General features: G+C 34.9%; 3 protein-coding genes, 1 long non-coding RNA gene and 2 pseudogenes across 8 annotated transcripts; 2 read left to right on the top strand and 4 right to left on the bottom strand.

Moving 5' to 3' along the window:
- Positions 1-4,950: 4,950 nt before the first annotated feature.
- Positions 4,951-9,066, bottom strand: LOC104791752 (protein ENHANCED DISEASE RESISTANCE 2-like). 4 transcript variants are annotated; one of them, XM_087453402.1, is made up of 16 exons: positions 8,823-9,066; positions 8,569-8,735; positions 8,311-8,385; positions 8,170-8,223; positions 8,015-8,080; positions 7,779-7,931; positions 7,616-7,662; positions 7,435-7,535; positions 7,089-7,249; positions 6,944-7,015; positions 6,397-6,842; positions 6,089-6,316; positions 5,833-5,985; positions 5,508-5,747; positions 5,318-5,419; positions 4,951-5,214 (listed from the first exon to the last, which is right to left on the bottom strand). In XM_087453402.1, the coding sequence occupies exons 8-16, from the start codon at positions 7,509-7,511 to the stop codon at positions 5,125-5,127; spliced, it is 1,569 nt and encodes a 522-aa protein (XP_087309528.1). In that variant the 5' UTR covers positions 7,512-7,535; positions 7,616-7,662; positions 7,779-7,931; positions 8,015-8,080; positions 8,170-8,223; positions 8,311-8,385; positions 8,569-8,735; positions 8,823-9,066; the 3' UTR covers positions 4,951-5,124. The 4 variants fall into 4 exon arrangements, with proteins under 4 accessions (XP_087309528.1, XP_010516021.1, XP_087309529.1 ...); XM_010517719.2 differs by having other exon boundaries at positions 7,724-7,931; positions 8,569-8,738; positions 8,823-9,054; XM_087453403.1 differs by having other exon boundaries at positions 8,569-8,738; positions 8,823-9,054.
- A 791-nt stretch (positions 9,067-9,857) lies between these two features.
- Positions 9,858-13,480, top strand: LOC104791750 (U-box domain-containing protein 3-like). The gene is made up of 5 exons (XM_010517715.3): positions 9,858-10,168; positions 10,695-10,983; positions 11,074-11,190; positions 11,275-13,074; positions 13,171-13,480. The coding sequence occupies exons 2-5, from the start codon at positions 10,708-10,710 to the stop codon at positions 13,234-13,236; spliced, it is 2,259 nt and encodes a 752-aa protein (XP_010516017.2). The 5' UTR covers positions 9,858-10,168; positions 10,695-10,707; the 3' UTR covers positions 13,237-13,480.
- On the bottom strand, positions 13,430-16,440 carry LOC104791751 (E3 ubiquitin-protein ligase WAV3-like). 2 transcript variants are annotated; one of them, XM_087453401.1, is made up of 2 exons: positions 15,946-16,440; positions 13,430-15,446 (listed from the first exon to the last, which is right to left on the bottom strand). In XM_087453401.1, the coding sequence occupies exons 1-2, from the start codon at positions 16,147-16,149 to the stop codon at positions 13,629-13,631; spliced, it is 2,022 nt and encodes a 673-aa protein (XP_087309527.1). In that variant the 5' UTR covers positions 16,150-16,440; the 3' UTR covers positions 13,430-13,628. The 2 variants fall into 2 exon arrangements, with proteins under 2 accessions (XP_087309527.1, XP_087309526.1); XM_087453400.1 differs by having other exon boundaries at positions 13,430-15,449; positions 15,946-16,318.
- Positions 16,441-18,250: 1,810 nt separating this feature from the next.
- On the top strand, positions 18,251-18,745 carry LOC147942837 (putative F-box protein At1g77650 pseudogene; annotated as a pseudogene).
- Positions 18,746-19,402: 657 nt separating this feature from the next.
- Positions 19,403-20,011, bottom strand: LOC147942836 (secreted RxLR effector protein 161 pseudogene; annotated as a pseudogene).
- Positions 20,012-20,568: 557 nt separating this feature from the next.
- Positions 20,569-27,341, bottom strand: LOC147942835 (uncharacterized). Its single transcript, XR_015559400.1, has 2 exons — positions 27,165-27,341; positions 20,569-20,910 (listed from the first exon to the last, which is right to left on the bottom strand). It is a non-coding gene; the product is annotated as an uncharacterized LOC147942835 (long non-coding RNA).
- Between the last annotated feature and the right edge of the window lie 420 nt (positions 27,342-27,761).

The raw sequence follows: 27,761 nt of genomic DNA, 5'->3' as shown, positions 1-27,761 counted from the left end.
TTACTCATGAATATTTGCCCCTCGGACGATGTTTGTATGCTCAAGTGGCAAAGAAAAATATTTCTTTTATATCTGACTATGGCCTTAAATATTTCCTAATTATATTAACTTAATCACTAATTAAGCATATCAGTGAAGTTTTAACAAATTAAAATTAGTTGTTTAGTTTTTACTTTTTTTTCATTATAGTTAGCTAAAAAGTCAGGCAGTATATAGATGAATCTAAATTAAACCTAAAAAGAAGGGTTGATCATTTTCTTGTTAAGCTATCTTGAAAATTAATAAAGTAATTATAAAATGATCTAATCATATTTGTCTGGTAGATATCATCATAAGAATTTTTTTCTAAGTCTCTTAGTCTTACTGAACAATGATGATACAACAAATTATGAAAATCAACGGATAAACTTAATACGTTAAAAATTTAAATAAAAAAATTAATATAATAGTTTGCGGAGAACAAAACTGTATGCAGTCACCAAAAATCGAAGACACAATGAATTCATATCCAAAGAACTCCACATTCTTAGACATATCCAATGAGTTTTTCTTTGAGATTATCTTCTATATATCACCATTTTTTAGGCTAACTTCAACCATACTCTTAGCTTCCTTACTTCAAGCACACTCTTTCCTAAAGAAATACAAAATTTTAAATAAAACACATGATTTACCTATTTAATTTAATGCTGATTTTCTAAGGCTCTACTTTTTCACTTTCTTTTATTTTATTTTTTTCTTCCTTTTTTAGTGTAGATTTGCAGTAACTAACTTGGACATCACTCCATACACGATCACTTTCTTCTGAAAGACTTCTCTCCCCATTACTCTCCGAATGACAAAAAGCTATACGAAGGTGTTACTTTTTATAAGAATATGTTATGTTATATATCGAATGTCGTCAATGGTTTGTATGTTGAGATCACTTCATGCATTATAGCAAAATAATGTATTAAGCTTTTTTTATTCATTGTCATGCTTATTATGCTATCAAAAAAAATTGAACCTCGCCAATGGTTGGGGCCAAAAATGTTCGTATAACTTCCGGCATAAAAAGAAAAGGTACTCCCTTATGTGTGTCGTCGATCATTAAACTTAAATTGATTAAGACACCTCAACAAATATTGATTAAAACGAGTAGATTTGTACAGGAAACCTTAGTTTCATTAACCAAATAAAGTTTTAGGTTCCAATAAAATAACTCAAACGCATATGTACGTATGACGGTGAGCTAATTTTTTTTTATACGAAAACGCCATATATGAGTTTGGTAAGACTTCTGCTTTAAACCGGAATATATTCATCATACAAGGAATAGAAAAATAATAAATCCAAATTTACTGAAAGAACTATAAAACCCTAAACTATTATATTAGCATAATTTTACGCTTTGTATTAGAAAAAAGCTAAACACCTCAAAAGATTACTTTCTAATGATCTCAACAAGTACACATGACATGACTAAATAAAAGTTACAACTTAAATGTGTCCATATCACACATTTAAATTTGCCACCTCTATGGATCTATATCACAAGAGTAATACAAATCCGTGACACATAATTTATTTATAGTTAGCTATAGTAATAATTAATGATGATGATCGATGATACATAAATGTTGGCGGAGTAGGAGGTAGTAAATTAATCATTATTACGTACGGTTGACCGTATAATTATTTTGATAACGTATAATATACGATTTATGCGGACCGTATGCGTATCTAGTCGGTGGAGGGGATTGAGCATGTGCACACAGAGAGAACAGGTGAGAAGAAGAAGAGGGCGCGGGTGGTGACTTGCGAGCAAGTAAGTGCCCATGTTTTCTTTAGGACCCACTCTTTGTCTAATATACGTGAGAAGATACGATTGGGATTGTCTCCACGCTCATTTTTTAAAAAACTTGTTTAGGTCGATTATATTAAACTAATTTATACTAAACAAAAAGTATGAGATTAACAGAGAATGCGAGCAATTTGAAAATCATTCAACCAATCACGTGGTTTTGCCTCGGGATCGGTTCTCTTACTTCTGACAACTGAATATATCTAAGTGGAAACGAATTGGCATCTAACACGTGTCAACAATCTCCACGTTAGATCATGTGACGGTGTGGGTCCTAGTAGTGTGCGAGCTCTCTACTAGCTCCTCCTTTGGAGAAGGAAGAGAGGAAGGGACTCACTCACTCACTCGATAGGAGGTACGAATGAATATTGAATACGACGACATGTCTCTCTTCTACTCCAAAACAAAGTCCTAGGATCAACGGATCGATTCAATTATGAATTATTACTCTAATACTCTATCATCATATCCACATGCACTGCTTTTTTTTTTTTTTTGGAATACACAATTTTTTTTATTATCCGATTTGTATATATTCATTTATTTTGATGTGATTTGGACTATTCATGAACCTCTCTGATTTTTTTTTTTTTTTTTTTTTTGTATAAAGCAGTTTGTCAGCAATTCTTCACATGGTATTTGAACTAAAAACACCAAAATATTTACATTTGTGTTTCTTTTGGTTTAGACTATTTTTTTTTTTCATAGAAAAGTTGTTTAGTATATTTATATAGTCCCTTTTCAACTTGGGTTTATTAACTTAAGAAGATAAGACTCTGCCAATTACTTTTACTCGAAAGTTTAGTTTCAGAAAATTAAACTCGATAAAAGGTAAAATTATATATTAGAGTCAGCTGTTTGCACACATTAAAAAAAAAAAAAAAAGTCAGCCGGGATCACCGTTATGTAATTTCTTTGTTAATTTTATGATTTTTATATAATATCGGGATCTTTATCAATTATCACCACAATACTTTTCAAAAAACACTTGAAGATCTCAAATGCGTCGATATTTTTGAGACGGCATCGTACAACCTGTAGTCAAAGTCGGTTCTAAGAATATTTGAACTACAAGCCAAACAAAAAGGAAAAATATTGATTTACGAAAAAAAAAAAAAAACAAACACGGAGAATCGAACCCTCAACATGATCTTTCCCATACAGATTGACATCAAACCAATTGAGCTTAATAATTTTGGTAGTTAATTAGCAGTTCATTGCTAGCTATATATATTGTCAGCGGAGGACAACTGATCACTCGATTAAAAATATTTTTACTCATGAAACAGAATACTCACTGTTGATATTCATATGCAACATTAGCGACGGACGGTGATGGAACTTTCCTTATACCATTTTCTGATACAGCTAGCTATTTGACTTGACTAACAATCTTTCGCCACATAATCACAAATTTAGATGACCTGGCATCAAATTTTCATACATGTATTATTTTTTATTTTTTTTCCTTTCTATATTCTCATAATTTGAAAGGTTGAGAGCACGTTTGAAAATGACACCAAATATTCGAGAAACAAAAAAAAAAAATCAACCAATTGATAAAAAAAAGAGAGCCTATGAGCGAACCTCGACGTGAAAAGAAAATATAAATCGTTGACAACGCTTAATAGTGTTGAGTCGATCGAGTACGTACCGAACTTCTCAAATCGGTACTTGTATGATATATCACGTGCAAAACAGAGAATCATGAAAACATGGGAATAAAACAAAAAACAACAAACTCTTTTCAGCAATGTCGACTCTCTCTTGGTTACCAATTTGATGAATTTTGGTGACAGATAAGCAAAAGTAAAAGAAACACAAACAGGTTTTACTCACCAATTTAAAGCAGTTTGACAGCAATTCAGTCTTGTGATTTTTTTTTTTTTTGGACACTTACATTGTAGTACAATTATATATCCACTAGCTAGCTCTACTCTACGAGGTTTGTCTTGGTGTTTTTTCAACACGTAGTTAATATGTTCACATTTTATTTATATGCTTTCCTTTGAGCCTTCGTTTGATTTCATTTGGAATGTGAATGCTTTGTAGTACTTGGGATTACCGGTAATAACGGACGATTTTTTTTTCTTCTGCGCTACGTAAATCTGTGCCGGTGAGTGATTTCAACGTTATATGAGTTGTGGTTGACCAAATGACTAAATTGATTTCTTCATAGCATGTTTAGAGTTTAATGTCCGGACACGAACTTCTTGCTACTTTCGGACGCAAAAATTATGATGCATGGAAGAGGTGGAATCATCCGTCACTGCTTGGAGTGAATGTATGCTCCATTAAATCTGGCGGTTGTGGATAATGATAGATCATTGATCAGTAAAATGTTGAAAATGAAATGATGATTGAACAACATGCATAAAAAAAATACATGTTGTAATGCTAAACTTGAAAACCGTACGAACTTGTATGTATACTATTGTTTTAAAATGGTATAATTGTAAAAGCTCAGAGAAAATATGTAATTTTGTCAGAAATATTACTAGATGATATGTAGTCAAAAAGATCTTGACTGAAAGGAAATAAATAGAAAAACAAATAGGTTTTTTTTTTTTTTTACGTGAAAAAGAAAATAAAAAGCAGAGGAAGAAAAAATAATAAACTAGGAAAACAAAACAGAGGAATAGTTTAGAGATGTGTCGGTGCCGACAAATGAACCGGAGAAACCTGTATCCCATTGAAAGAGACCTCCTTTGCTTTCGGAGGCACGCAACGCTATTCAACCCCACAGTTTCTTATTCATTAATCACAGTCACTCACTCTAATAATAATATGGGTATGTAGTCCCAGACTTCCAATATCAATTTAAACATTATATATATATATATATATATATATATATATATATATATATTTTTTTTTTCTTATTACACTCTTGTCAAATTGAGAAAGAAAAAAGAATCGTACACTTCGATCGGACCACTTACGTCTAAGCTACGTTATTGTATTTTGTATAAAACGAACCTATTACAATGTAGTAGGGTTTAAAGATCAATCAAAGGAAGAGCTGTTGCCTGTTGCGCAAGTAACTTCGTCCTCTGTTTTTTATTTCTGCAAAATACTGAAACGAAGCGCTCTTGTGGAGGTTTCAATCTTATCAACAAGTTTATTTATTCAACGTTGGATCAGACACCGCAGGAAATCAAACTACTGATCCTTTCTATACGAGTTGACATGAATAGGTAAAAGAAACACAGCTTTCTCAAAGAAACAAAAATCGAAAACATCCTCTGCTCCTGCCCATATTTTTTGTTCTTAGGGATGTCTCATCTTTCTTTTACAGACTTTGAGACATCAAGATAGTTGAGTCGGCATGTTCCTATTAACAGTTCTGGTAGTTCCTCTGCTGTATTTGCCTGCATGATTCGTGTTGAAAACGATCATTATGTGATCATTAAACAGAACAAACATCTTATTATACTTCGAAAAACTTAGAAAACATTGTTCTGTTTTGGTTACCTGTATCAAAAACGCCATTTCTATAACCAAGTTGTTGAGATATCCAAGAACAAGATTGGTTACACCTCTTGCAACAGTTGAAGATCCAACATCAACATCAAGCTGATCCGAAGAAACACAAAGCTCAAAAACATTAATGGTTTTGTAACCGGATTAGTACATATAATTTGATTTTGATTCACGTTTTTACCTCTAAGTAGTTCTTGCCGCGGGTGTAACGAACTTCAAGTGCCTGACCAACCAGGCAAGCTTTCTTTCCAACACTTTGTTTCACAATCCATGAACCTTTTGAGATATGAGGGATTAGTTTAAAGCGCGAGTTGCGATAAGCATCGTCACCATTCACAAAACTCTGTAACAAAGGATGCTCTTCCAATGGAGTTTTCAGCATATAGTACAATGCTAGACTGTACATTGCCGAACCAGGCACCTGATTTATACATTTGATATTAGTTAAAGTCTCTTAGGCTTTTATAAAATCAATGATTCTCTAGCATAGAAACTCTTATATTCACCTGTATGTTTACAACGAAGAAAAACTCTGGACTGCCTTTTGCTGCATATTCCTGAACTAGACCACCTAGACGTCCACCAAGATCATCTTCACGCTTATCCGAACTTATCCAGTCTGCTCCAATCATTTGCATCAATGTGCCATTGGCCTTAACCTATCGTTTGATAAGTACCAACATCATCATCATACATGTTGACTAAGCATTTTAGATTCAACAAGAAGCGCAAACACATTTATATAGCTAGAAAATGGATTACCTTTTGACGATCTTCTAGATAACTGTCCCCGCGAATCAAGAATGTGGATGCGTCCGCAGTAGACCAACTACAAGGCAGAGTGAGACTTGAGTCTTTGTGAAGTGTGGCTCCATAGAAGAATGTGTTACTTTCTTCCAAACCGACCTCTTGTAAGTCCATATAGCCTTTCTTATTAATGGCTAGATCCTGAAGTTTCTTGACAATACCAGATGGTGTTGGTATCTTGAGCTATAACACACACACACACACAACTTTGAAATTAGTTTGATCTACAGACTACAAGCAAAAGGGGTTAAGCAGAACATTACCTGATGTCCTTGAGAGTAAGGAGAGGTATCAATAAAACTATCAAACTCTGTGGACTCGTTGGGCTCAGGAACGTCGAAAAACTCATCAGAAGCATCATTTAAGTCCATCAAACTATTGCGTGCTGAAGAAGGTTTATCCATATCATCAGCCTTCATACTCTCTTGATAAACGTCTTTGGCCTCTGTTTTAAGGGGTTTAGTGTTGAGCTTGGACAAGCAGGGTTTGGTTACCATGAACTCTCCTGACACGAACTCAGAGAAGCTGTGTCCTTGTCTCGCTTTAAACATTTCCCGTAACGCTGCAACCCTCTCAACCACACGGATGGTTATGGATCTTGCAGAAGATGGCCTCATGTATAAGTTCCAGCTTCTCCAGTCAATGGCTACCATATGCTTCACTAGTGAATGTTTCCCTTTGTTCACTGGAGTCACCACGTAACCACCACCTACATTTTAATGTCCCTTAGATTCAATTAGACCCTTCTAACTTTGATAAGCCATTCTAATGAAAAAATCAAATTAGGATTTGAAGTATAAGAAAAATTACTTTTGACACAAGCACGAACGTATCCCCTCTTTGGTGGGCACTTCTTGTGATAGACAGAGTGGCAAAGTATCACTGTGATATTCAAAGTGAAGTAGGTTATAGACCCGAAAGTTCAAATCAATAAAACTCAAGAATTATATCATACCATATGTTCCATCTTCTTCTCTTCGCCAGTAGCGTCGCAGCAATAAGTCTCTTCGATTCATGCCCCATGGCAGCCAATCACTATATAACTGCATATTGATTATATCTGTGTGTCCATCAAGATGCTCCACCACACTGCCTTTGTAGAAACAGAAGTCCCATCTGCAAGAAATCCATGTAAACTTTCAATCTGTCAATATATTTATCATAAATTAACCATGTAAACCCTAAGACGAAAACCATATGAATCTAGCCAGTTAAAGCGTCTATAGTGGCCGACATGGAAAAGCAGTAAGTGATCAGACTCTATCTAATAGGACAAGTTCTCAAAAAGGAATAGAGCTTACTCTGATCTTAACGGACCGAGAGACATTAACGTGTTAAAAATATCCTCTGAAGTACCTTCAATGACCCCAACCGCCATTATTGCGGCGTGATCTTCCCAATGCTGCAAGAGGTTTCGGAAAAAGAGAATATGTATTGAAACCAATTATATATTGATCACATATATAAACAAATAGACATTACCCTTCCACGGGAATCCCAGTCTTTAGCTTCTTTGAAAAGGCGTAAACCTGAAATTTAAAAAAAGCTTGGTAAGTTTCTTGAATCGCAAGAAAGATGGTATTTTCTTACCGTTTTGGCATCCGAAGATTTTCCATGGAGAAGGTGCAATGACATCAGATGCTACCGTTTCGACATTCAATGATGATGACGAGTAATTCGTCGATGAGTAGTTTGTCCAGTCTACAGAGTTTTTGCGGCGTGTCCTTTTTGATACATCGAGCTTCACAAGTCCCTTCTCAGCATGGGATACAAATTCGTAATCCGGAATCGGAAACCCCTAAAAACATAACATTCAATGTATATATAAGAGTCGTCTCTCATATCTTACATATTTATAGATAGAAGGGAGCTTTTTAAGACCTTTTGTGAAGCATCTTGTAATGATCTGATCCATTTGGCTGCTTCTTCAGGACTACTTGCTCCCAACTGTTCAAAGTCACAAGAAAACCTAACTGGATTATTAAGAGAAAACAGAAGCTAAAGATGATGTAATAGACAAAACTTGTCAAACAAACCTTTAGTTGATCCAAGTGGTTCGAAGTGTTGTAAAGCGTGAATATGAAAAGGATCTGAAACAACAACATTAGGAAAATACTAATAAAACTTCTGCAAAATACAGAAATTGTAGACTCATATTAGTATCTAAATTTTAGTACCTTCCTATGGAAACTCTCTCTTCCATTGTCGGTGACGCGAATACAACAATCTAAAGATGCTCTTCTGTCAGGTTCCTACACAGAAACAAAACCATAAGAACATAAAGTTTCTGGTTTTCCCTTCATCGAATGACTCCTTCGTTTACTAATTCATGTAGACGTTACATCTTTGCGCAATCCATTAGATATGATCAAAATGTATATCCCACAAAACGAATGAAAATATATTTAAAAACTTCAAAAAAAAAAAATACAAACCTCATTGTGATCAGATGGAACAGATTTAAAGCTTGTAAGGGTGTTGTCGACTAGCAAGAAATAGCGTTTACGGGAAAATTGAAGGCCAAAACGGTTATGTCGGATGGTGTAAAGCCAACCCTCCATTCTTCCGTCGGTTTGAGACACTCCCATTTCTCTACAAATACCTTCTTTTTTTTTTTTTACTTAGTTTTTATTTATTTATATCAAATGATTGAAAATAATACTACAAAATTCATCAGGAAATACTTTACCACTTGCAATGCTTCTTCCCTGTAAACGAATATATATTCAAGATCACAAAACGTAGTTGCCTCGAATGTGTAACTTGAAGCGATTCTCTGATTCCGCCGAAGCGAAACAGAGAATCAAAAGTGTGGAAGATCAGTTGCAAAGAAAAGTTTTTGTTTTCGTTACTATATTTTGTTTTTCTCTCAATCAAGAGAGAAAAAAAACAAACAATTTTTTTTTTTTTTTATGGCCGTCATGTTTCGTTTTGGTTATTAAACTTTAACTTGGTTGGTTAAAAATTGCTTGCTATTTGTGAGAGGTTAAAATGGTTGGCGCTTCTTGTCTGGGACTTTAAATTCTATAATTAGCTTCTTCCTTTTTTTTTTTGCTATTCGTTATGCCTTGTCTTAACTTTTATTCTTGGACCGACTAGTCGAATCATTACCGATTTAATCAGATTCTATATTCGAGCAACAAGTAACCCAAGAACAATAATTACACTACTAATTACAAATCTTCTTTCGAAACTGAGACAAGACAAGACAAGAAACAAGAATTCGTTGTTATGAAGGACACTAAACAGATTCAACGTTACAAAACAATAACGGGCCTAACCCATCAATTTGTTTCACACGGCCCAACATATCTTTTGACTATTTTTCTGTTTGGTGTAGAAAAAAAGTGAATAGAAAAAGAAAATCATAATAATCTAAAAAACTTCTGATATATGTATGTATGTTGACAAAAAAACAAACCTGAAAAATATTGATCATGTATAGAAAGAAAGCCATATATTAACCCAAAAACAAGAACATAACAAAGTTAATCATTGTATACCTTTCTCACCCTCCAAGGACCAATGCATCTTCTTCTCCTTTGACATTATTATTCCTAATCTTAAAAAGTTAAATAAAAATTCACAATTTCAAACCTTAACTAATCTTTTGTCAAAGCAACAATGTAACATTTGTTGTAATAGTATAACCTTCTTTGAGTAAAATAACATATAAAAATAATAATAAAGACAGCTTTAAGATTTACCAACTCTCGAAAAAAACAAAAACAGTAAGAGAGAGATATGTACCTGCAAAAAAAAACCCAACTTGGGGCCCCCCGCCATTACTTAAAACTTACTATTTCCCTTTTTTTTTTTTTTTTCTTTTTTTTTGTTGCCTGCATCATCATCACTCTCTTCTCTTCTCTCTCTCTCTTCTCTCTTTGTGTAAGCAAAGAACCAATCTTTAGATAAATTAGGAAACTCGTCGTCACTTTGGAAGAAGCTCGAATGATCGATCGCCTTCTTCTCTTGAAACCCTCGATTCCTTTCTTCTTCTAGCTTTCAAGAAATCAGTTGAATCTTCTTTCTCGGGTATCATCTTCCACCTACTTACATTTATTTCTTCGGTTATTATGTAATAAAGTTAGGGTTTTTTTTTTTTGCTGAGTATCCTTTTCTTCTGGGTTCTGGTTGAATTGTCTTTGTTTGTTGAGATTCTTTCTAGGGTATTCGTCTATTCGAATTGATTTGATAGGTTTATTTATTAGATTCAAAAGGAGGAATAAGTATATATTTTCTCTGTTGTTTTCCCCCACACTTTTTTAGAAACTGAACTGAGTAAGAATAGTTCCTTTAAAATAAAGGCAACAGAGAAACTTATTAGAAAGCAGAAACATCTGTTAAGAATGTGTTCAAGTCTCTGTTTTTTCCATAAGAGATGACTGAATCTAGTCAAAAGTCAAGTCTTGTCTTTCAGACAATATGTGTCAACAGTCAAATGCTTTTTAATGTGTTCAGAATTTTTTTATTTGACCGACACTTGTTCAAAGTTATTATCAGGTTTATTGTGAAGATTATAATGTTGATGTGTGTGTTTTGCTGTTTTTTTTCTTTCCAGTTTTGATAGTTGAATGGATCCAGTGCCTGTTCGATGTCTTCTTAACAGCATATCTCGGTATCTTCATCTGGTCGCTTGCCAGACCATTAGATTTAATCCTATCCAAACATGTATTGGAAACATGGTTCTTTTGTTGAAGCTCTTGAAACCGTTGCTCGATGGAGTTGTTGATTGCAAAATACCTTCTGATGGCTGCTTAAATAAAGGATGTGAAGACTTAGATTCCGTTGTTAACCAAGCTCGGGAGTTATTAGAGGACTGGTCACCTAAGTTGAGCAAGCTCTTTGGTGTAAGTTGATGCATTTAATAGTCTCCTTTTTTCAGTTTCTCTGCATCTTTCAGAAGAATAATTCAGTGCCTTGTTGTTGTTGTTGTGTAGGTGTTTCAATGCGAGGTTTTGTTGGGAAAGGTCCAGACTTGTTCTCTCGAGATTAGTCGCATTCTTCTTCAGTTATCACAGTCAAGTCCGGAAACGTCAAGCGTACAAGTTGTTGAGGTAAACTATGTAATATATTTCATTTTCTTGCTCTTTGTGTCTTGATTTGCAGCCACTAGTATTGATCTCTTGGAACGTATTCAGCGCTGCGTGCAGGAGATTGAGAGTTTTAAGCAAGAGGGGACATTAACCGAACTCATGGAGAACGCTTTACAGAATCAGAAAGACGATATTACCTCTTTAGATAACCATCATCTGGAAAGCATCATTCAAATGTTGGGATTGATATCAAACCAGGATCTCTTAAAGGAAAGCATTGCTGTGGAAAAGGAAAGGATAAGATCTCAGGCCAGCAAGTCTAAAGAAAATGTGGAACAAATCGAACAGTTGATAGAACTAGTCTTGTGCATCCGTGAACACATGCTCAAAACTGAGTTTCTTGAAGTGGCTAAAGGTATCTCGATACCTCCATATTTCAGATGTCCTTTGTCAACGGAACTCATGCTGGATCCGGTAATAGTAGCTTCAGGACAGACATTTGACAGAACATCCATTAAGAAATGGCTTGATAACGGGTTAGCTGTTTGTCCCAGGACACGGCAGGTGCTGACTCATCAAGAACTCATTCCCAATTACACGGTTAAGGCTATGATAACGAGTTGGTTGGAGGCAAACAGGATCAACCTTACTGCTAACTCTGGTCATCGTTATGATGGTGGCGATGCCTCATCCATGGCTAATAACATGGGTTCTCAAGACTTCAACCGCACCGAGAGTTTTCGTTTTTCTTTACGGAGCAGCAGTTTTACTTCAAGATCATCTCATGAAACTGGTAATGGGTTTGAGAAACTAAAGATCAACGTGCCTACCAGTTTATGCGGGGAATCTCAAAGCAAGGATCTTGAGATATTCGAAATTTTGTCTCCAGGGCAGTCTTACACTCATAGCAGGAGTGAATCAGTTTGCAGTGTTGTCTCGTCTGTTGATTATGTGCCTTCGGTGACTCATGAGATTGAAAGTATACTAGGTAATCACCAAAGCTCCAGTGAGATGTCTCCCAAGAAAAACTCTGAAAGTTCAAGCAATGTCAATCATGAGTGTTCTGTACAAGATTTAGATGATTCAGGAACAATGACGACTTCACATACCATGAAATTGGTAGAAGATCTTAAAAGCGGATCTAACAAAGCGAAGACGGCTGCTGCAGCTGAAATACGTCATCTCACCATTAGCAGCATTGAAAATCGTGTTCACATAGGGCGTTACGGTGCTATCACTCCACTGCTGTCACTTTTATACTCGGATGAAAAGCTAACTCAAGAACACGCAGTCACAGCTCTTCTGAATCTTTCGATTAGTGAACTAAACAAAGCCACAATTGTGGAAGCGAAGGCTTTAGAACCGCTTGTTCATGTTTTGAACACAGGAAATGACAGAGCCAAAGAGAATTCAGCAGCAACGTTGTTCAGTTTGTCTGTTCTGCCCGTCAACAGGGAACGAATAGGCCAGTCTAACGCAGCCATACAGGCTCTGGTGAATCTTCTTGGGAAAGGAACATTTAGAGGAAAGAAAGATGCCGCCTCTGCTTTGTTCAATCTATCGATAACTCATGAAAACAAGGCTCGTATCGTGCAAGCTAAGGCGGTGAAGTATCTTGTGGAGCTGTTAGACCCAGATTTAGAGATGGTTGATAAAGCAGTTGCTCTTCTTGCAAATCTTTCTGCAGTTGGAGAAGGGCGTCAAGCAATTGTGAGGGAAGGTGGGATTCCATTGCTTGTTGAGACCGTTGACTCGGGATCTCAGAGAGGGAAAGAGAATGCAGCTTCTGTGCTGCTTCAGCTGTGTCTGAACAGTCCCAAGTTTTGCACTTTGGTCTTGCAAGAAGGCGCCATACCTCCACTTGTTGCCTTGTCTCAGTCTGGTACACAGAGAGCAAAAGAAAAGGTGAATACTATTTCCATCTTCTGAGGTTACACAAAAAGTCAGCAAGTTCGGTTTCTCAGTGATCGAGATATCTGAAAAATATTATGTTCTTTGCAGGCACAACAACTTCTTAGCCACTTCAGAAACCAGAGAGATGCAAGGATGAAGAAGGGTAGATCATGATTCATGAAGAGACAGATGCACTCTTCCATCTGGACAATTCCTTCAGGAGATTTATTTTGCTAGAAATTTTTATTTTTTCTTTCATTTTGCCAAGAACATTAGCTGGAAAGTAGTGTCTTCTCTTCTGTCTCCTTTTGTGTTGGGTTCTTGTTGTATAATGTGTTAATGTATTTGTGTAGTAGTTACATGTATGTGCACTTTGTGAGTTTCGAGTATATATAGGCAATGAAGTTTTACTACAAAAGATATTCCCAGACTATAAACCCACTATTCATCATATCTATGATACATTATGACCCCTTTTGCTTGTTTCCTTTACAGAAAAAAACAAGTTAAAGCTCTCCACATAACTACTCGTACATAAGCATTGGATTGATGTCAAAATTTGTTTCTTACCTTGGCTTTGGTTGTGAAGCAAAAGAGAGCAAGGGCTGAATGAGTCTATGATGTGATGGACTAACCAGAAACACGGCCTGTGACTGACGCAGCATCTCAGCCATTGACGGAGTCTGATAAGCCTGGACAAAGCTCAAACCGTCCCTTGAATTTCCCCTCGCTGTTGCTCTTTGCCATGAGTGTGAGCTAAGTCCAGAAAGAATATAAGCTCTTCCCGATGCCTCGTACACATGACTACTCCTCATTCTATCTTGCATTTCCTTTAGCTCTGAGTCCAAAGCAACACAAAAGCTATCACGGGATGTAGCTGCAACCACCTCTGCCAAACCCAGTCTAAAATTCTCAATCGCTGTAACAGCTGCCTCTAAATCTCCATGCTCTGCTAAAGTTCTTGCTTGAGCTATTGCCTCTGCAGCTAAGAATCTGTTTCTTTGCCTGACAACTTCAATGGGAACAACTTCTTCTTCACTAACCTTTTCTGGTCTTCGAATCTGAAGCACGTGACTTTCAAGCTTTGTAGTTTCCTTTGTCAAAGAATCTATGTAGACACATCTCAGCTTTAGCAATGGTGTATGTCCATCTTCCTCAACAGGGATGTTGATAGAAACCAAGAAATCCCTCTCTTCATCGGCATAAAGATCACCAAGATCAACCAATCCTGAGTGGCCATCATCAGTTACAAGGCTAGAGTAACTCCCGGTTTTTATCGAGCTAATTCGAACATTTGGGCACACACCCTCAGTCTCTACTCGCAGCTCCTGAACTACAACGCTTAGAAGTCCACCAATGCACTGCGCAAGAGCATCCTGGATCACAGACTCATTTTCAATGAAAGAGAAGGTTCCACCGGATAATTCAGAGACTGAGTGCATCACTGAAGCATCATGATCTGATCCAAACCCAAAAGAGTGAACAGGGATCTGAGGTAGCTTCAACCTGTAACTTGGATCAGGATGGTTCATGGTATAGGTATCCTGCCCGTCAGACAAAAGGATAATGCTGGCAACAGAATTTCTCGCTCTTCTATCTTCCATAACCTTAGCGCCTTTCCTAAGACCGTCGACGATATTAGTCCCACCAGTTGCAACTAATGAGTTGACAGCTTGAAGAGCTAGCTGTCTTCCAGCATCAGACATTCGGGTTAAAGGGAAGAGACGTCGAGCTGTTGACGAGAAAGCAATCACTGAGAGCCTATCACTGGACCCAAGGTTTTGAATCACAAAACCCATTGCTCGTTTCAGAAGCGCTAGCTTAGTTCCTCCCATACTACCACTGATATCAAGCACTGTAACTAAATCAACTGGGGCTCGACGATATTGAGAAATCTTATTACCAGTAACTGCTTTGAGATGTACTAATACATCAAAGTTCTCACAAGATTTGGATTGTGGTACAGCTGAGGCCTCTGGATACATTTTCATGTCCATCATCCGCAAAGAACAACGGTTCTCCTTCTCCAAACCACCAGTTTCGCCAGCAGCAAAAACAATCTGCTCCTCTAACCGTTCATCATCATCGAAAATAGCTGGCTCGGAATGCGCTTGGTTTATAGCTCGTTGAGAAGGAGGCAAGCAGCGGACAAGGCTAATGGCTGCATCATTATTGGACCGGTCAAAGGGATAATAAGGAAGATCCAAACTCGGCTTCTGTATAGGGATTTCCTTCCATTTTGCTCGGCAAACAGGGCAAACTTGGTTGCCGTGTGACACATTCGAAGCAATGCAGTGAAAATGAAACGCGTGCGAGCACTCCGCTGTGAAAATTGCATGTCCGCAACCTTCTTTCATCTTAGTCAAGCATATAGAGCAAGTCCGCTGCTTAAGAACAACAGCAAAAAGATACAGGATTGTGTGAGTCAACAAGCTCATCAGAAGAAAACAAAGAAACCCACATGAGACCCAAGTGCTATTTAAAATAACAAACTACCCAAAAAACAAAAACTAAAAGAAGAAGAAGAAAGCTATTTTCTACTATAAAGAAAACTAGAACTACCAAATAGACAACATGACCTTCTTCGTTACAATAAGGCTGAAAGATCTGAGCTTTTCCATAACATTGCCAATTCACATATCTAGCAACGGAGGACAAGAACTTATCTAATACTGGAGAACAGAGAAGATAGAAAACAAATCAAAAACCAAGATTTCAAACCCAATATGGATATATACACTTAAGATTAATTTAGAACAATCAAAGATAAGACAGGACAAACCCATGAACCACAAAAAAAGGTCGAGTCTTTTTATTCCTCAGCAACCAAAAGTAGCAAACTTTATCACAATTAAAGCGAATATGGGTCGTGATGTAACAAACCTTTGACGATCTGCTGCTACTTCTGGACAACCTTCTACGGTGAGAAGAAGAAGGTGTTGGAGTCATGGGCCAGTTAAGAGGAGAGAGCAAAGCAGTATCTGAATTCAAAGCCGAAGATGGTGGTTCCTCCTCGAGGGTTCTTGGGAGGTAATTGCAGAGATTCAAACTCAAAGCTAGCTTCATCTTCTTCCATTTGCTCACCATTTTTTTGGATTGAGTTATGAGTAAAACCTAGATAGAAACAGTGGATTCCAAGGAAATGCAAAAAAAAAGAAAAAGAGAGAGGGTTTGAACTTTGAAGAATCGATGACGGAACTGAGTGTGTGTGGAGATTGTTATGAGGATGGAACAATCAATGGAAGTGTTGTTTGGTGGTGACGTTCATGATGAGTGAGTGTGTGTGAGAGAGAGACGTTATTGACTTTTTGAGACTTGTGACTATTTTGACTTTTGGATTTTTGGGTTTTGTGAAAAGGAAATAATTAAAGTAAAAGCGACCGGAAAAAGAAAGGTAATGCGTCTGCTTTATGTCATTATTGTAAAACCCTAATCAATTCAATTGTTAGGAAAAATAAAAAGACAATAACTAAGGGTGATTATGGTAGATTGGTAGTCCACTTCGAAAAACTATAGGAGTTAGATTTTGAATATTTAACGGAAATGTAAATTTACTGTTTAACAATAATGATATTGTTTCCCTAAAAAATCAAAAGTTAAATTGTCATCTATAGAAGGAAATAAAATCTGTATATATATTATAAAATTAAAAATTTAAACCGTTTTTTTATAAATCCAAACCGATATATCATTTCATTCTAATTTTAAAATTTAAACTCTAACCATCTTATTTATAAACCCAAACCGACATATAATTTTATTCTAATTGTAAAATCTAAACCTTAATCATCTCATTTGTAAACCCAAACCGACATATAATTTTGTTTTAATTGTAAAATCTAAACCCTAACCATCTCATTTGTAAACCCAAACCGACATATAATTTCGTTTAATTGTAAAATCTAAATCTTAATTCTCATTTATAAACTCAAACCGATATATAATCTCGTTTAACTGTAAAATCTAAATCAGACTAATATTTAATTTTCCTTAAATAAAAGTATACAGAATTTATTTTTTTTAATTTGTTTTGTTTTTAATTTAATTTTGATTTATTTTTTAAATGAAATATTAGATTGGATATTCTGATTGGTTGAGATGAGAGATGTGATATTAATAATAAGTAAACATCTTAAATCCAAAAAGGCAAAACTTTTGAAAGGAATAAAAACTTTCACAAATCTTTTGACATTAAGCTTATCTTATTCCTTTTTTCTCAATTTTTAAAAATCAACTTTGTGGATGATGGCATTCAAAATGTTCATAGTTGACACGTATATTCGTCTTTTTAAATTGACTAATTAAATTGATCTATTATATAGGTCATGGAAAAAAGAAGAAGCTTTTAGCTAATCTTTACGATGTTGGAGGATAGGATTCCCCTTTAAAGCCTAACTTTATAGTGTCGCTAAATTTCTTAAACTTTATGGGTGTCTAAGTCAACTTCAAAAGCTGCACTACATTTTTAACAAAATTAATTAGCACACTGTGAAATTCAATTTCCTCATATCTATCATCTGTCCGCATTGCCTTTCCTCTTCTTATTGGGGCAATCGATTCTATCGTTTCTACTGTTTCTGTTGAGCCCATTATTGGCCCATCACCAACGCCATATGTTTTTTTTTCTTTTCGTTATGCTTAATTATGATTTATGAATCATACTACCGTGTTGTAGCTTGAAATGTCTCTCTGAAGCAGATCAAATACACATTAAAGCAACAAAGGAATAGATAGCAAAGATATCAAGAATCTGAAAAACCTTCAGTTCGATTCACCAACGTATCAAGATCGGGATAGATATATAAATCTCCCCACACCACACCCATCAAGATTGGGATAAATAAATCACCAACGTATTGTTGTTGGCACGTTGCTTGGAATTCAAGTCTTGTGACCTTCCTCCTCACTATGCTTGTCAACACGGTAAATGACAAACAAATTCAAGTGAATATATATATTTGATGTTCGGTGAAAAGTTTTTTTTTTTTTTTTTTTTTTTTTGTAAATTTTTACTAAGCTTGGAGGATTTGGATTTGTTTCCATATCGTGTCGAAAACAAGATACCCTAAGGGTTTAGTGGTTTAGTATAGTCTTTTTTTACTTATATGTGGATAAAAATTTGTGGGAAACCCTAGACGATATATCGTGGCTGTACGCTACGAACAATCCCTTCTAGAAAAAGGGTTTCATGGCTTCTTCGTCGCTGCCTTTTGATCTAGTAGAAGACAGCATCTCTAGGGTTCCAATCGAATCCCTGACACGTTTCAAAAGGACCAGCAAACAATGGTACGCTCTCTGCAACGACAAGAGATTCATCTACAAGCACTTGGGTCTCTCCAAAGAAAGGTTGATGAGGTTTTGTCTTGATAATGCTAAAATCATTAATCCGGCGACCCTAGATCTCTTATGTCTACCAGTTCCAGCCGAGTTTAGTTCTCTTGCTGCTTATTATTCTTATCACACGTCTGTTATTCACTGCAATGGATTATTGCTATGCCGAGGGTACATAGAAGGAGGACCAAGGTACGTCAACCTTGCAGTTTGGAATCCTGTTTTGGGCCAGGTCAAATTTGTTGAATCACGTTATGAGAATACAACCGTTGCCGAAATGATTCAACAGCCACACACATATATATACATGTATATACAGTCACATTTGAAGAGATATACTGGTTCGTCATAGCACCCCTTAATTGTAGTGGTTCGTAACAACACCCCTTAATTGTACTGGTTCATAATAGCACCTCTTAAATGTACTGGTTTGTAATAGCACTCTTTAATAATGCATAGACATAACATATACATGTATATATATTACTTATATAATATAATTAAGAGAAGGGAAGAGGGTTATCAATACACCCAAATTCTAATACATTAATCGAAACCGATTCATCACGGTGTCGTCTTTAATATTAGAATCCATAATGTTAAACATAAACTTGAACTTTATTATTAAACCGTAAGACACATAGGCCACATAGAATATAAAATATTCTTACATTCTCCCACTTGGCATTTGTGTCAACTTAATGGTTTAATAACTTTAATGCGCACTTTAATATCAAGTTCTCTTAACCTTTAATGACTTAAATAAAATCAAACTGATCAAATCATGGCGGTCACACATCATTGAATGACATGCTCCCTTCCATGTATCACAAATCAATTCCAATTTTATATTATTCTTTCATATTGAGAAAAACCTTAATTCTCAAAACAGTTATGTTATCTATAAACGATAAATGTGTACACATACTTTAATGATAACATGTCTAATAAAAACAAACATAACTTTAAGTGAATTCATAGTGTCTCATACATAATAAGCATACTATAATCAAAACAGCAAGGTCTTATCTATAACACCCATACGCTCTACATGGCCAATGAACACATTGGGTGGTAATCCCTTAGTTAGCGGATCTGCAACCATCATATCCGTCCTAATATGCTCAAAAGACACTCTACGTTTCCGCACTTCTTCTTTGACAGACAAGTACTTTATCTCCATGTGTTTAGCACCTTTTGAGTACTTGTCATTCTTTGAAAAGAAGACAGCTGCAGAATTATCACAGTAAATTCTCAGCGGCTTTTCTATGTTGTCGACAATCCGAAGCTCTGAGATAAAGTTCCGCATCCACAATGAATGAACTGTGGCCTCAAAGCATGCCACAAATTCGGCCTCCATAGTGGAAGAAGCAATGACAGACTGCTTTCCACTTTTCCACGATATTGCTCCTCCAGCTAACAAGAACAAATATCCAAAGGTCGATTTCCTACTATCAACGCATCCGGCATAGTCTGAATCTGAATATTCAATGACCTCGAGGTCATCAGATCTCCTATATGTAAGCATGAACTCTTTGGTGTCTTGCAAGTATCTGAGAACCTTCTTTGCAGCCTTCCAGTGGTCCATTCCGGGATTACTTTGATATCGACCCAACATACCAATAGCAAAACTGATATCTGGTCACTACAAGAAAATAGTGTTATTGCTACACTAAAATTTGTTGCAATAATTCCATATTTTGTTGTAATAATTCCATATTTTGAAAATGCAATAAATTTGAAACACTTTTTCTATTGTTGCTATATGAGCGCTAAATTGTCGTATTAATGCAACATTACTTTTGCAGTAAACTTGTCGTATAATTGTAACATATGTTTGCAACTTTCATTTGTTACAAATTATTGCCACATCAAAAGTGTAGAAAATATTATTACAAATTTGTAACGAAGTAATATATTGCTATATGTGTTGTATTAATGCAATAATATTTATGCAGAAAATGAGTGGTGTAATAACGACGTTCTAATGCAACTATATATTGTCGTAAATAAATGCTACATAAAATATAAAACAAAAAATGTTACAAATATTTTTCTATATTTTTGAGTCACAATATTTTTATATATTTTTGTTTGGCACATGATTTATTAAAATTAAAATTGTTTATTTAATACTTTCTTCTATTAATATATATTATGGATAAAAAAAAATAGTGAAAGAAATAACTAACTTTATTAAGTAATCAAATATTGATATATTCCAAAAATGAAAAAATAAAAAATGATAGAAAAAGAACTAACCATAAACAAGAACCAAGTTCAGAATAAAAACTAATAACTAAAACATCGAAGAAACATAGTTGTTCACACCAGTAGAGGATGGACGGGAAAACAACATATCAAACATTTTCTCTAACCCCTCAAGCTTGTTGAGCCTCTCTCTTAATCTGCATTCTCTTTATAAATCTCCGAGCCTCATTATTTTCCACCATTGACTGAGAGATCACTGAGCAGAGCTCCTACTCCAAATACACGACCGTTTGTTGCCTTCACAATCTATAATATATGACAAAAAGTGTTTGTGAGACAAAAAAAATGAATGAAAATTTACACATACAGAACAAAAACAACAGTTAAACAAACTAAAAGCTAATTATGTGAAAGGGAAACACAGAACTATACCTCAAAAAAAAATCGCTGGGGCAAAAATAATTTTTTTTGGATATATGATATAAAAACAAAATCGAACTAGTTTCTACCACAAAAAGCATCTATCTAGTTAATTAATGAGATGTTAGACTATTTCACAACAAAAGCTAATAGCTAATAAAATATTATACCAAAAATATAATGGATTAATGGAGAAGTGTGTTTACTTTGGAGAAGAAGCTGTGAGTGTTAATGTGTTGTATTTGATAAACTACGTCATTTTAACTATATATAAGTAGAGAATAAAATAAAATATTTGATACTGAATAATAGTGGATTTACCCAAATCTTTCAAGTATTATTGAAAAAAGGAGGTAACAAGCTGAAAATTGTTTATTGAACGTACATATGGGAGTTGGGTAGTTATCCAAACTATTTTCATTTTGAGTTGAAAAAAAAAAAAAAAAAGCAAGTGGCAAACAGGTGGCGGGGAGGACAAATATTGCTATGATATGGAGATCTTTCTTTTGATATTTCCATCATATCATACAAGGATCTCCCTAGATTTTAGTTTTGTATCAAAACAAACTACTCTATAAAACAATCCAACGATTTCTTTTGTTTTTTCTATCCATTTTTCTAAACCAAAATGAAGCAAGAGAAAACATAAAGAACCAAGGGATGTTTTGAAAAAGGTGAATAGTCAAGGGATGTTTACATGATAAATTAGACGTTTCCCACAAATTTGATTTAAACAAGTCATATGATGAACAAGATAAATTATAAGAGTTTGATCTGAACAAGAAAACTGGAAAAGCTTTGGTGTTGGATATGTTGATGATTTATTTACCCATGCTTTATTAGCTTTTGTATTTTTCCAAGTTTCTATTTGGTTATTTATTTAATTTTCTTCTATTTTTCAATGTAAAACATGATCCAACTAATAAAAGATGGAAGTCATGATGAACATTATCATATATTTTATATAAAAAAACATATATCAGACGTTAATAAATTTACAAAACATTAGAAATATAATAGATATAATATATATTTTAACTAATAATTGAGTTAAAAAGATGATATATATTAAGATAATTTAATAGAAAAAATGTTGCAAAAAGTTATAAATTGTTGTAAATATAGTAATAAATGTGTCACATATCTTGCAACATATTTTACTAAAATTTTCTTGCAAAATAGCCATAACTCACAACTGTTGAATATTTCTTGCAAAATTTGCAAAACATTTTTGTATATTGCAATAATGTTGCTAATTTGTAATGAAAAAATGCAACAGACAGTTTTGTTGCTATTTTGCAATAAATTTGTAATAAAATTGTTACGTGCATTCATCATTGCAAATATATAGCAAAAAATATTACAAATTCTTAACGACTACGATCATTGCAAAAATATCGTTGCTATAACACTTTTTCCTTGTAGTGGGTCAAGTACATGTCTGAACATAGTTCAAACTCCCAACCACTGATGCATAAGGAATTTTTTCCATTTCTTTACGTTCTAATTCATTTCTTGGACATTGCATTTTACTGAATTTGTCCCCTTTCTGAATTAGAATTATACCAGCAGAGCATTCACTCATTCTATGTCTCTCTAAGACCTTATTGATATATCCTTTCTGAGACAAACTTAGCAATTCTTGTGATCTATCTCGAATTATTTCTATTCCGATCACATAAGATTCCTCACCCATATCTTTCATTTCAAAGTTCTTAGATAGATATTTCTTTATATCATGTAGCATACCCATATCATTCGCAGCAAGCAAAATATCATCAACATATAAGACTAAAATTACAAACTTGCTCCCACTGATCTTTATGTAGATGCATCGGTCAATGATAACCTCTACAAACCCATATGCCGTAATGGTATCATTAAACTTCAAATACCATTGTCTGGAAGCTTGTTTAAGTCCATATATTGACTTTTTCAGCTTACACACCAGATGTTCATTTCCTGTGGCCACAAACCCTTCAGGTTGATCCATATATATTTCTTCCTCAAGCTCTCCATTAAGAAAGGCGGTTTTCACATCCATTTGGTGAAGCTCCAGATCATAATGAGCCACCAAAGCCAAAACAATTCTAAGAGAATCCTTCTTTGAAACTGGATAGAAGCTCTCTTTATAGTCAATTCCATCTTTTTGGGTGAAACTTTTGGCGCCTTGTTTCTTTCAATGTTACCTTTCGAGTCGCGTTTAGTCTTAACGACCCATTTAGAACCAACGGTTTTGAAACCATTTGGCAACTCTACTAAGTCCCAAACATTATTATCACCCATAGATTTTATTTTTTTCATTCACGGCAATAGACCATTTTTCAGAATTGTCACTTTCCATGGCTTTCCGGAATGTGTTCGGGTCTTCGTCAATGCTTAAGTCACATTCACCTTCAACAGCATAAACCACATAGTCATTTGAAATGGCAGATCTACGGTTCCTTCCAGATCGCCTTAATGGTTCTTGTGGTACACCATTTTCTTCATGAATAGCGACAAGTTCATTAATTGTCCCTTCATCCATTGGGATTGGTACATCATCATGTTGTTCTATTGCCTCATTTGACTGTACTGAAACAATAAGAACAACAACCTTAGGTGTGACAACAGGTGAAGAAATTTCAACCTGAACTTCTTGAATGTCCACCTTTCTTGGTTCACCACTCCCACTAGTTTGACCATTTTCAATGAACCTAGCATTTCCCGTTTCAACTATTCTTGTACTATGCTTAGGACAGTAAAATACATACCCCTTTGATTTTTCCGGATAGCCAATAAAGAAGCCATTGACAGTCCTCGAATCAAGTTTCTTTTCATGTGGATTATATGGCTTTACTTCTGCTGGACATCCCCAAACACGTAAATGTCTTAAGCTTGGTTTCCTTCCCGTCCACAGTTCAAAAGGAGTATTAGGAACTGCCTTACTAGGAACTCGGTTTAAGACATACGTTGCATTCTTTAATGCATATGTCCACAACGAAAGGGGTAAAGAACTATTACTTATCATGCTCCTAACCATTTCCATTAAAGTACGATTTCGCCTCTCAGCTACACCATTCTGCTGAGGAGTACCAGGCATTCTATACTGTGCACAAATGCCTCTACTCTCAAGTAGCTTTGCAAATGGACCAGGACATTGTCCATTTTCTGTGAATTTTCCATAAAACTCACCACCTCTATCAGATCTCACTACTTTTACTTTTCTATCTAATTGCCTTTCCACCTCATTAATGAATATCTCTAGGATATTCACAGACTGAGATTTTTTATGCAGAAGATAAGTATAACCATAACGTGAGTAATCATCAATAAAGGTGATAAAGTATTTTTCACCGCTCCAAAATGGAGCATCAAACGGACCACATATATCAGTGTGAATTAACTCAAGAACTTGAGTACTTCTTGTGGCTGGTTTCTTTGTAATGTGTTTAGTCTGCTTTCCTTTCATGCAGTCTATGCACACATCTAGATCACTAAAATCCAAGTAAGGAAGAATTTCAATCTTTACCAACCTCATAATTATTTCCTTGGAAATGTGACCTAGTCTTTGATGCCACAAGAAAGTTGAACTTTCATTCGATGCACTACGCTTAATGCCTTGACTTTCAACATTAAACAAAGATTCAAAAAACTTTATATCAAGATTGAAACGATAAAGTGAATCAAACAAAGTACCACTTCCATTAAGGTAATCATTTCGGTACAATGAGAAAACACCGTGTCCAATCTTAAAAACAAAAACTAAATTGGCCAACCTACTAACGGAAACAAGATTTCTAGCACACTCAGGTACATAGAGACACCCTTCAAGGTCTATATGACATCCAGTGTCCATGATCAACGTATAAGTCTCAATGCCTTCAATTTGTGCCTTCATTCAGTTTCCCATGAACAAGAATTGTTCAGGTCCTCTTATTGGTTGAATCGAACTGAATCCATGTTTAATATGAGACACATGAGTAGTAGCACCAGTATCTAACCACCAAGTATTTTTAGGCACTTCGACATGATTCAATTTAGAACAAACATAAATATGTTGCGTACCTTTATTTTCGAACCAAGCCTTTCTTTTCGGACAGTCTTTCTTGAAGTGTCCCATTTTCTTGCAAAAGAAACACTTTCTTTCCTTCTGGATTTGACTTTCAGGGCCTTTCATGAAAGCTTTATCCTTCATCTTGTTCTTCCTACTTGGTTTTCCTTTATTATTGCTAGCATTACCATAGCCCACAAGATTGACAACATGATCTTTCATTTTTTTAATTCTCCTTTCCTTTTGAACCAACATAGTCTTTAACTCCTTAAAGTCTCATTTATCTTTAATGGTGTTGTAATTCACCTGAAATTGGCTAAACTCAAAAGGTAGAGAGTTCATAATGAATTGGACCAAGAAATTCCCATGAACTTCCATTCCCAAGGTTGACAACCCTGCTGCCAAGTTAGACATGTGGGTCACATGATCATGAATTGGCTGAGACCAGTCAAACTTTTTCGTAGTAAGCTCATTCATGAGACTTCCTACAATCGACTTGTCAGCCAAATCAGATTGTGAACACTCCTTAATTTTCTCTATGAATTCCCTTGCTTTCTCTGTTTTAGGCATAGATGGCTTAACACTTTCTGCCATCGTCATTCTCATGAGTTCAAACTCAGCCTGTTAGATCACTCCCAAATCTCATAACGAGACTTTTCAGTTTCGGAGCTATCTCCTGTAATGGTTGGAGGTTCCTCATCTGTTAGTATTGCAGAGTCCAAAACCATAATACCCAATGCAAACCAGATCTGGTCTGATTAGTCACCGTAATTCAGCCCATTGAACTTTACGACAGTGTTAGCAGATGCATACATATTTGGAGCTTTTTCAAACTTGTATTTAATGCATGTATTTACGACAAAGTTAGCAGATGCATACAAGTTTGAAGAAGCTCCAAACATGCTTCCCTATTAGTGCTTTGACACTTTTACACAGACTCTTAAGGCCTAACTTAAATTTAATGCATGAATTTAAATAATCTTTAGGCAATATTTAAACATAAACACTTTTAGCGATGCTAAATTTATAATTTTATAATTAATCAAATCACATATTAATCAAATAAATTTGTTACTTTGGGTATACATATTATTGACTATATTGAAATGTTTAATTCTTTTCAGATTATTAACTATATTAAGTGATCCACCTTTGCATATTCTTCAAGAAAATAGATAACAAAATAATTGGTCAATCAAAAACTTTTATGTCATTTTTTTAGCATCTCTTTATTCATGATAAATTAATAATTTTTAAAAAAAAAAAAAGTTTAACAGTCTATATGTAATATAACAAGGCCACTTTAATCACTAACAAGTTATATAAACACTAAAATATTTAGTTATTTAATGGGTATAAATTATTTTATATTGTGTTAACATTACATAACACAATTCCCTGATTATAAACCTAAACTTATAAAGTTTTGCAGCGGAAGTAAATCAAACAATAATTCTAACAGGTAATAATTATTGATCAGAACTTTACGGTAGCGCTAATGGTGGTTTTCTTTCGACATAATGAAAGCCATCATCAGTTACCATTTAACACTACCACAGATCAAAAGATATAATTGATGCAATGACCGTACGCATAATTATCAATTGTGACCCAGATTCTAATCATGCAGAACATCATTCATGCCCAACCGTACGACTAATCAAATTAATCTAACTATGTGTGACATCAACTACGATTCACTATTGGAAGAATCTAACAATTATTTATTAATTCAAACAATCCCAGATGACTCATATTCCAAATTCTAAAAGCCTTGAATTGTATACTGCATATATATTTAATAAACTCTAATCGTGACTTTTCACACATATGCAATAACCGACAGTAAAAAAATCATTTATTCCGTACGTTAAGCACTCGAACCTTTATGAATGCAAAACAGAGAACCAGAACACATGAAAACTTAAACACTCGATCAAACAAATGGTGTACGTTTGACTAACCGTGAATTAAACAAATCTAGTTTGCTCTGATATCAAACTAAAATTTAGATTTCAATATTCATGAAATCTACACATCCCAAAAATCATCTAGATTTGATATAATTTAACCATAAACACTTTCTTAGAGAAGAAGATACACTAACCTTGATCCATTGCTTTTTCTATACTTGATGATGGATCCAAGTCTTCAGTAATTGATTTTCTCTTTCTTTGCTCCTTATTGCCTTCACTTGATCTTTGACGAAGAAGATCAATAATCTCTTTTTTTTGGTGTGTGTTTGGTAGTGTTTCTCACGTTATGAGAATTCAACTGTTGTCGTAATGATTCAAAAGCCACACATATATATATACATGTATATACAGTCACATTTGAAGAGATGTACTGGTTCGTCAAAGCACCCCTTAATTGTACTGGTTCGTAACAGCACCCCTTAATTGTACTGGTTCGTAATAGCACCTCTTAAATGTACTGGTTCGTAATAGCACCCTTTAATAATGCATAGACATAACATATACATGTATATATATTACTTATATAATATAATTAAGAGAAGGGAAGAGGGTTATCAATACACCCAAACTCTAATACATTAATTGAAACCCATTCATCACGGTGTCGTCTTTAATATTAGAATCCACAATGTTAAATATAAAATTGAACTTTATTATTAAACCGTAAGACACATAGTCCACATAGAATATAAAATATTTTTACATCCCTTTGAGGTGAGGCTAGGTGC

Source organism: Camelina sativa, chromosome 6, assembly GCF_030686135.1.
Source record: "Camelina sativa cultivar CO46 ecotype springtype chromosome 6, ASM3068613v1".
NCBI classification, from domain to species: domain Eukaryota; kingdom Viridiplantae; phylum Streptophyta; class Magnoliopsida; order Brassicales; family Brassicaceae; genus Camelina; species Camelina sativa.
The sequence above is the reverse complement of the archived record's forward strand: the minus strand, read 5'-3'. Positions and strand labels throughout refer to the sequence as shown.

What these genes read in the sequence shown, in the direction of transcription:
- LOC104791752 (XM_010517719.2), bottom strand. Translation starts at nt 8,721, where the DNA reads ATGGGAGTGTCTCAAACCGACGGAAGAATGGAGGGTTGGCTTTACACC. An exon ending in TTCCATCTGATCACAATGAG is followed by an intron (nt 8,386 to 8,568) that starts GTTTGTATTTTT and finishes GTTTCTGTGTAG; the next exon opens with GAACCTGACAGAAGAGCATC. An exon ending in TCTTCGTTGTAAACATACAG is followed by an intron (nt 5,748 to 5,832) that starts GTGAATATAAGA and finishes TGTATAAATCAG; the next exon opens with GTGCCTGGTTCGGCAATGTA.
- LOC104791750 (XM_010517715.3), top strand. Translation starts at nt 10,708, where the DNA reads ATGGATCCAGTGCCTGTTCGATGTCTTCTTAACAGCATATCTCGGTAT. An exon ending in CAAGCGTACAAGTTGTTGAG is followed by an intron (nt 11,191 to 11,274) that starts GTAAACTATGTA and finishes GAACGTATTCAG; the next exon opens with CGCTGCGTGCAGGAGATTGA. An exon ending in CACAGAGAGCAAAAGAAAAG is followed by an intron (nt 13,075 to 13,170) that starts GTGAATACTATT and finishes TGTTCTTTGCAG; the next exon opens with GCACAACAACTTCTTAGCCA.
- LOC104791751 (XM_087453400.1), bottom strand. Translation starts at nt 16,149, where the DNA reads ATGGTGAGCAAATGGAAGAAGATGAAGCTAGCTTTGAGTTTGAATCTC. An exon ending in GTAGCAGCAGATCGTCAAAG is followed by an intron (nt 15,450 to 15,945) that starts GTTTGTTACATC and finishes GTTGTTCTTAAG; the next exon opens with CAGCGGACTTGCTCTATATG.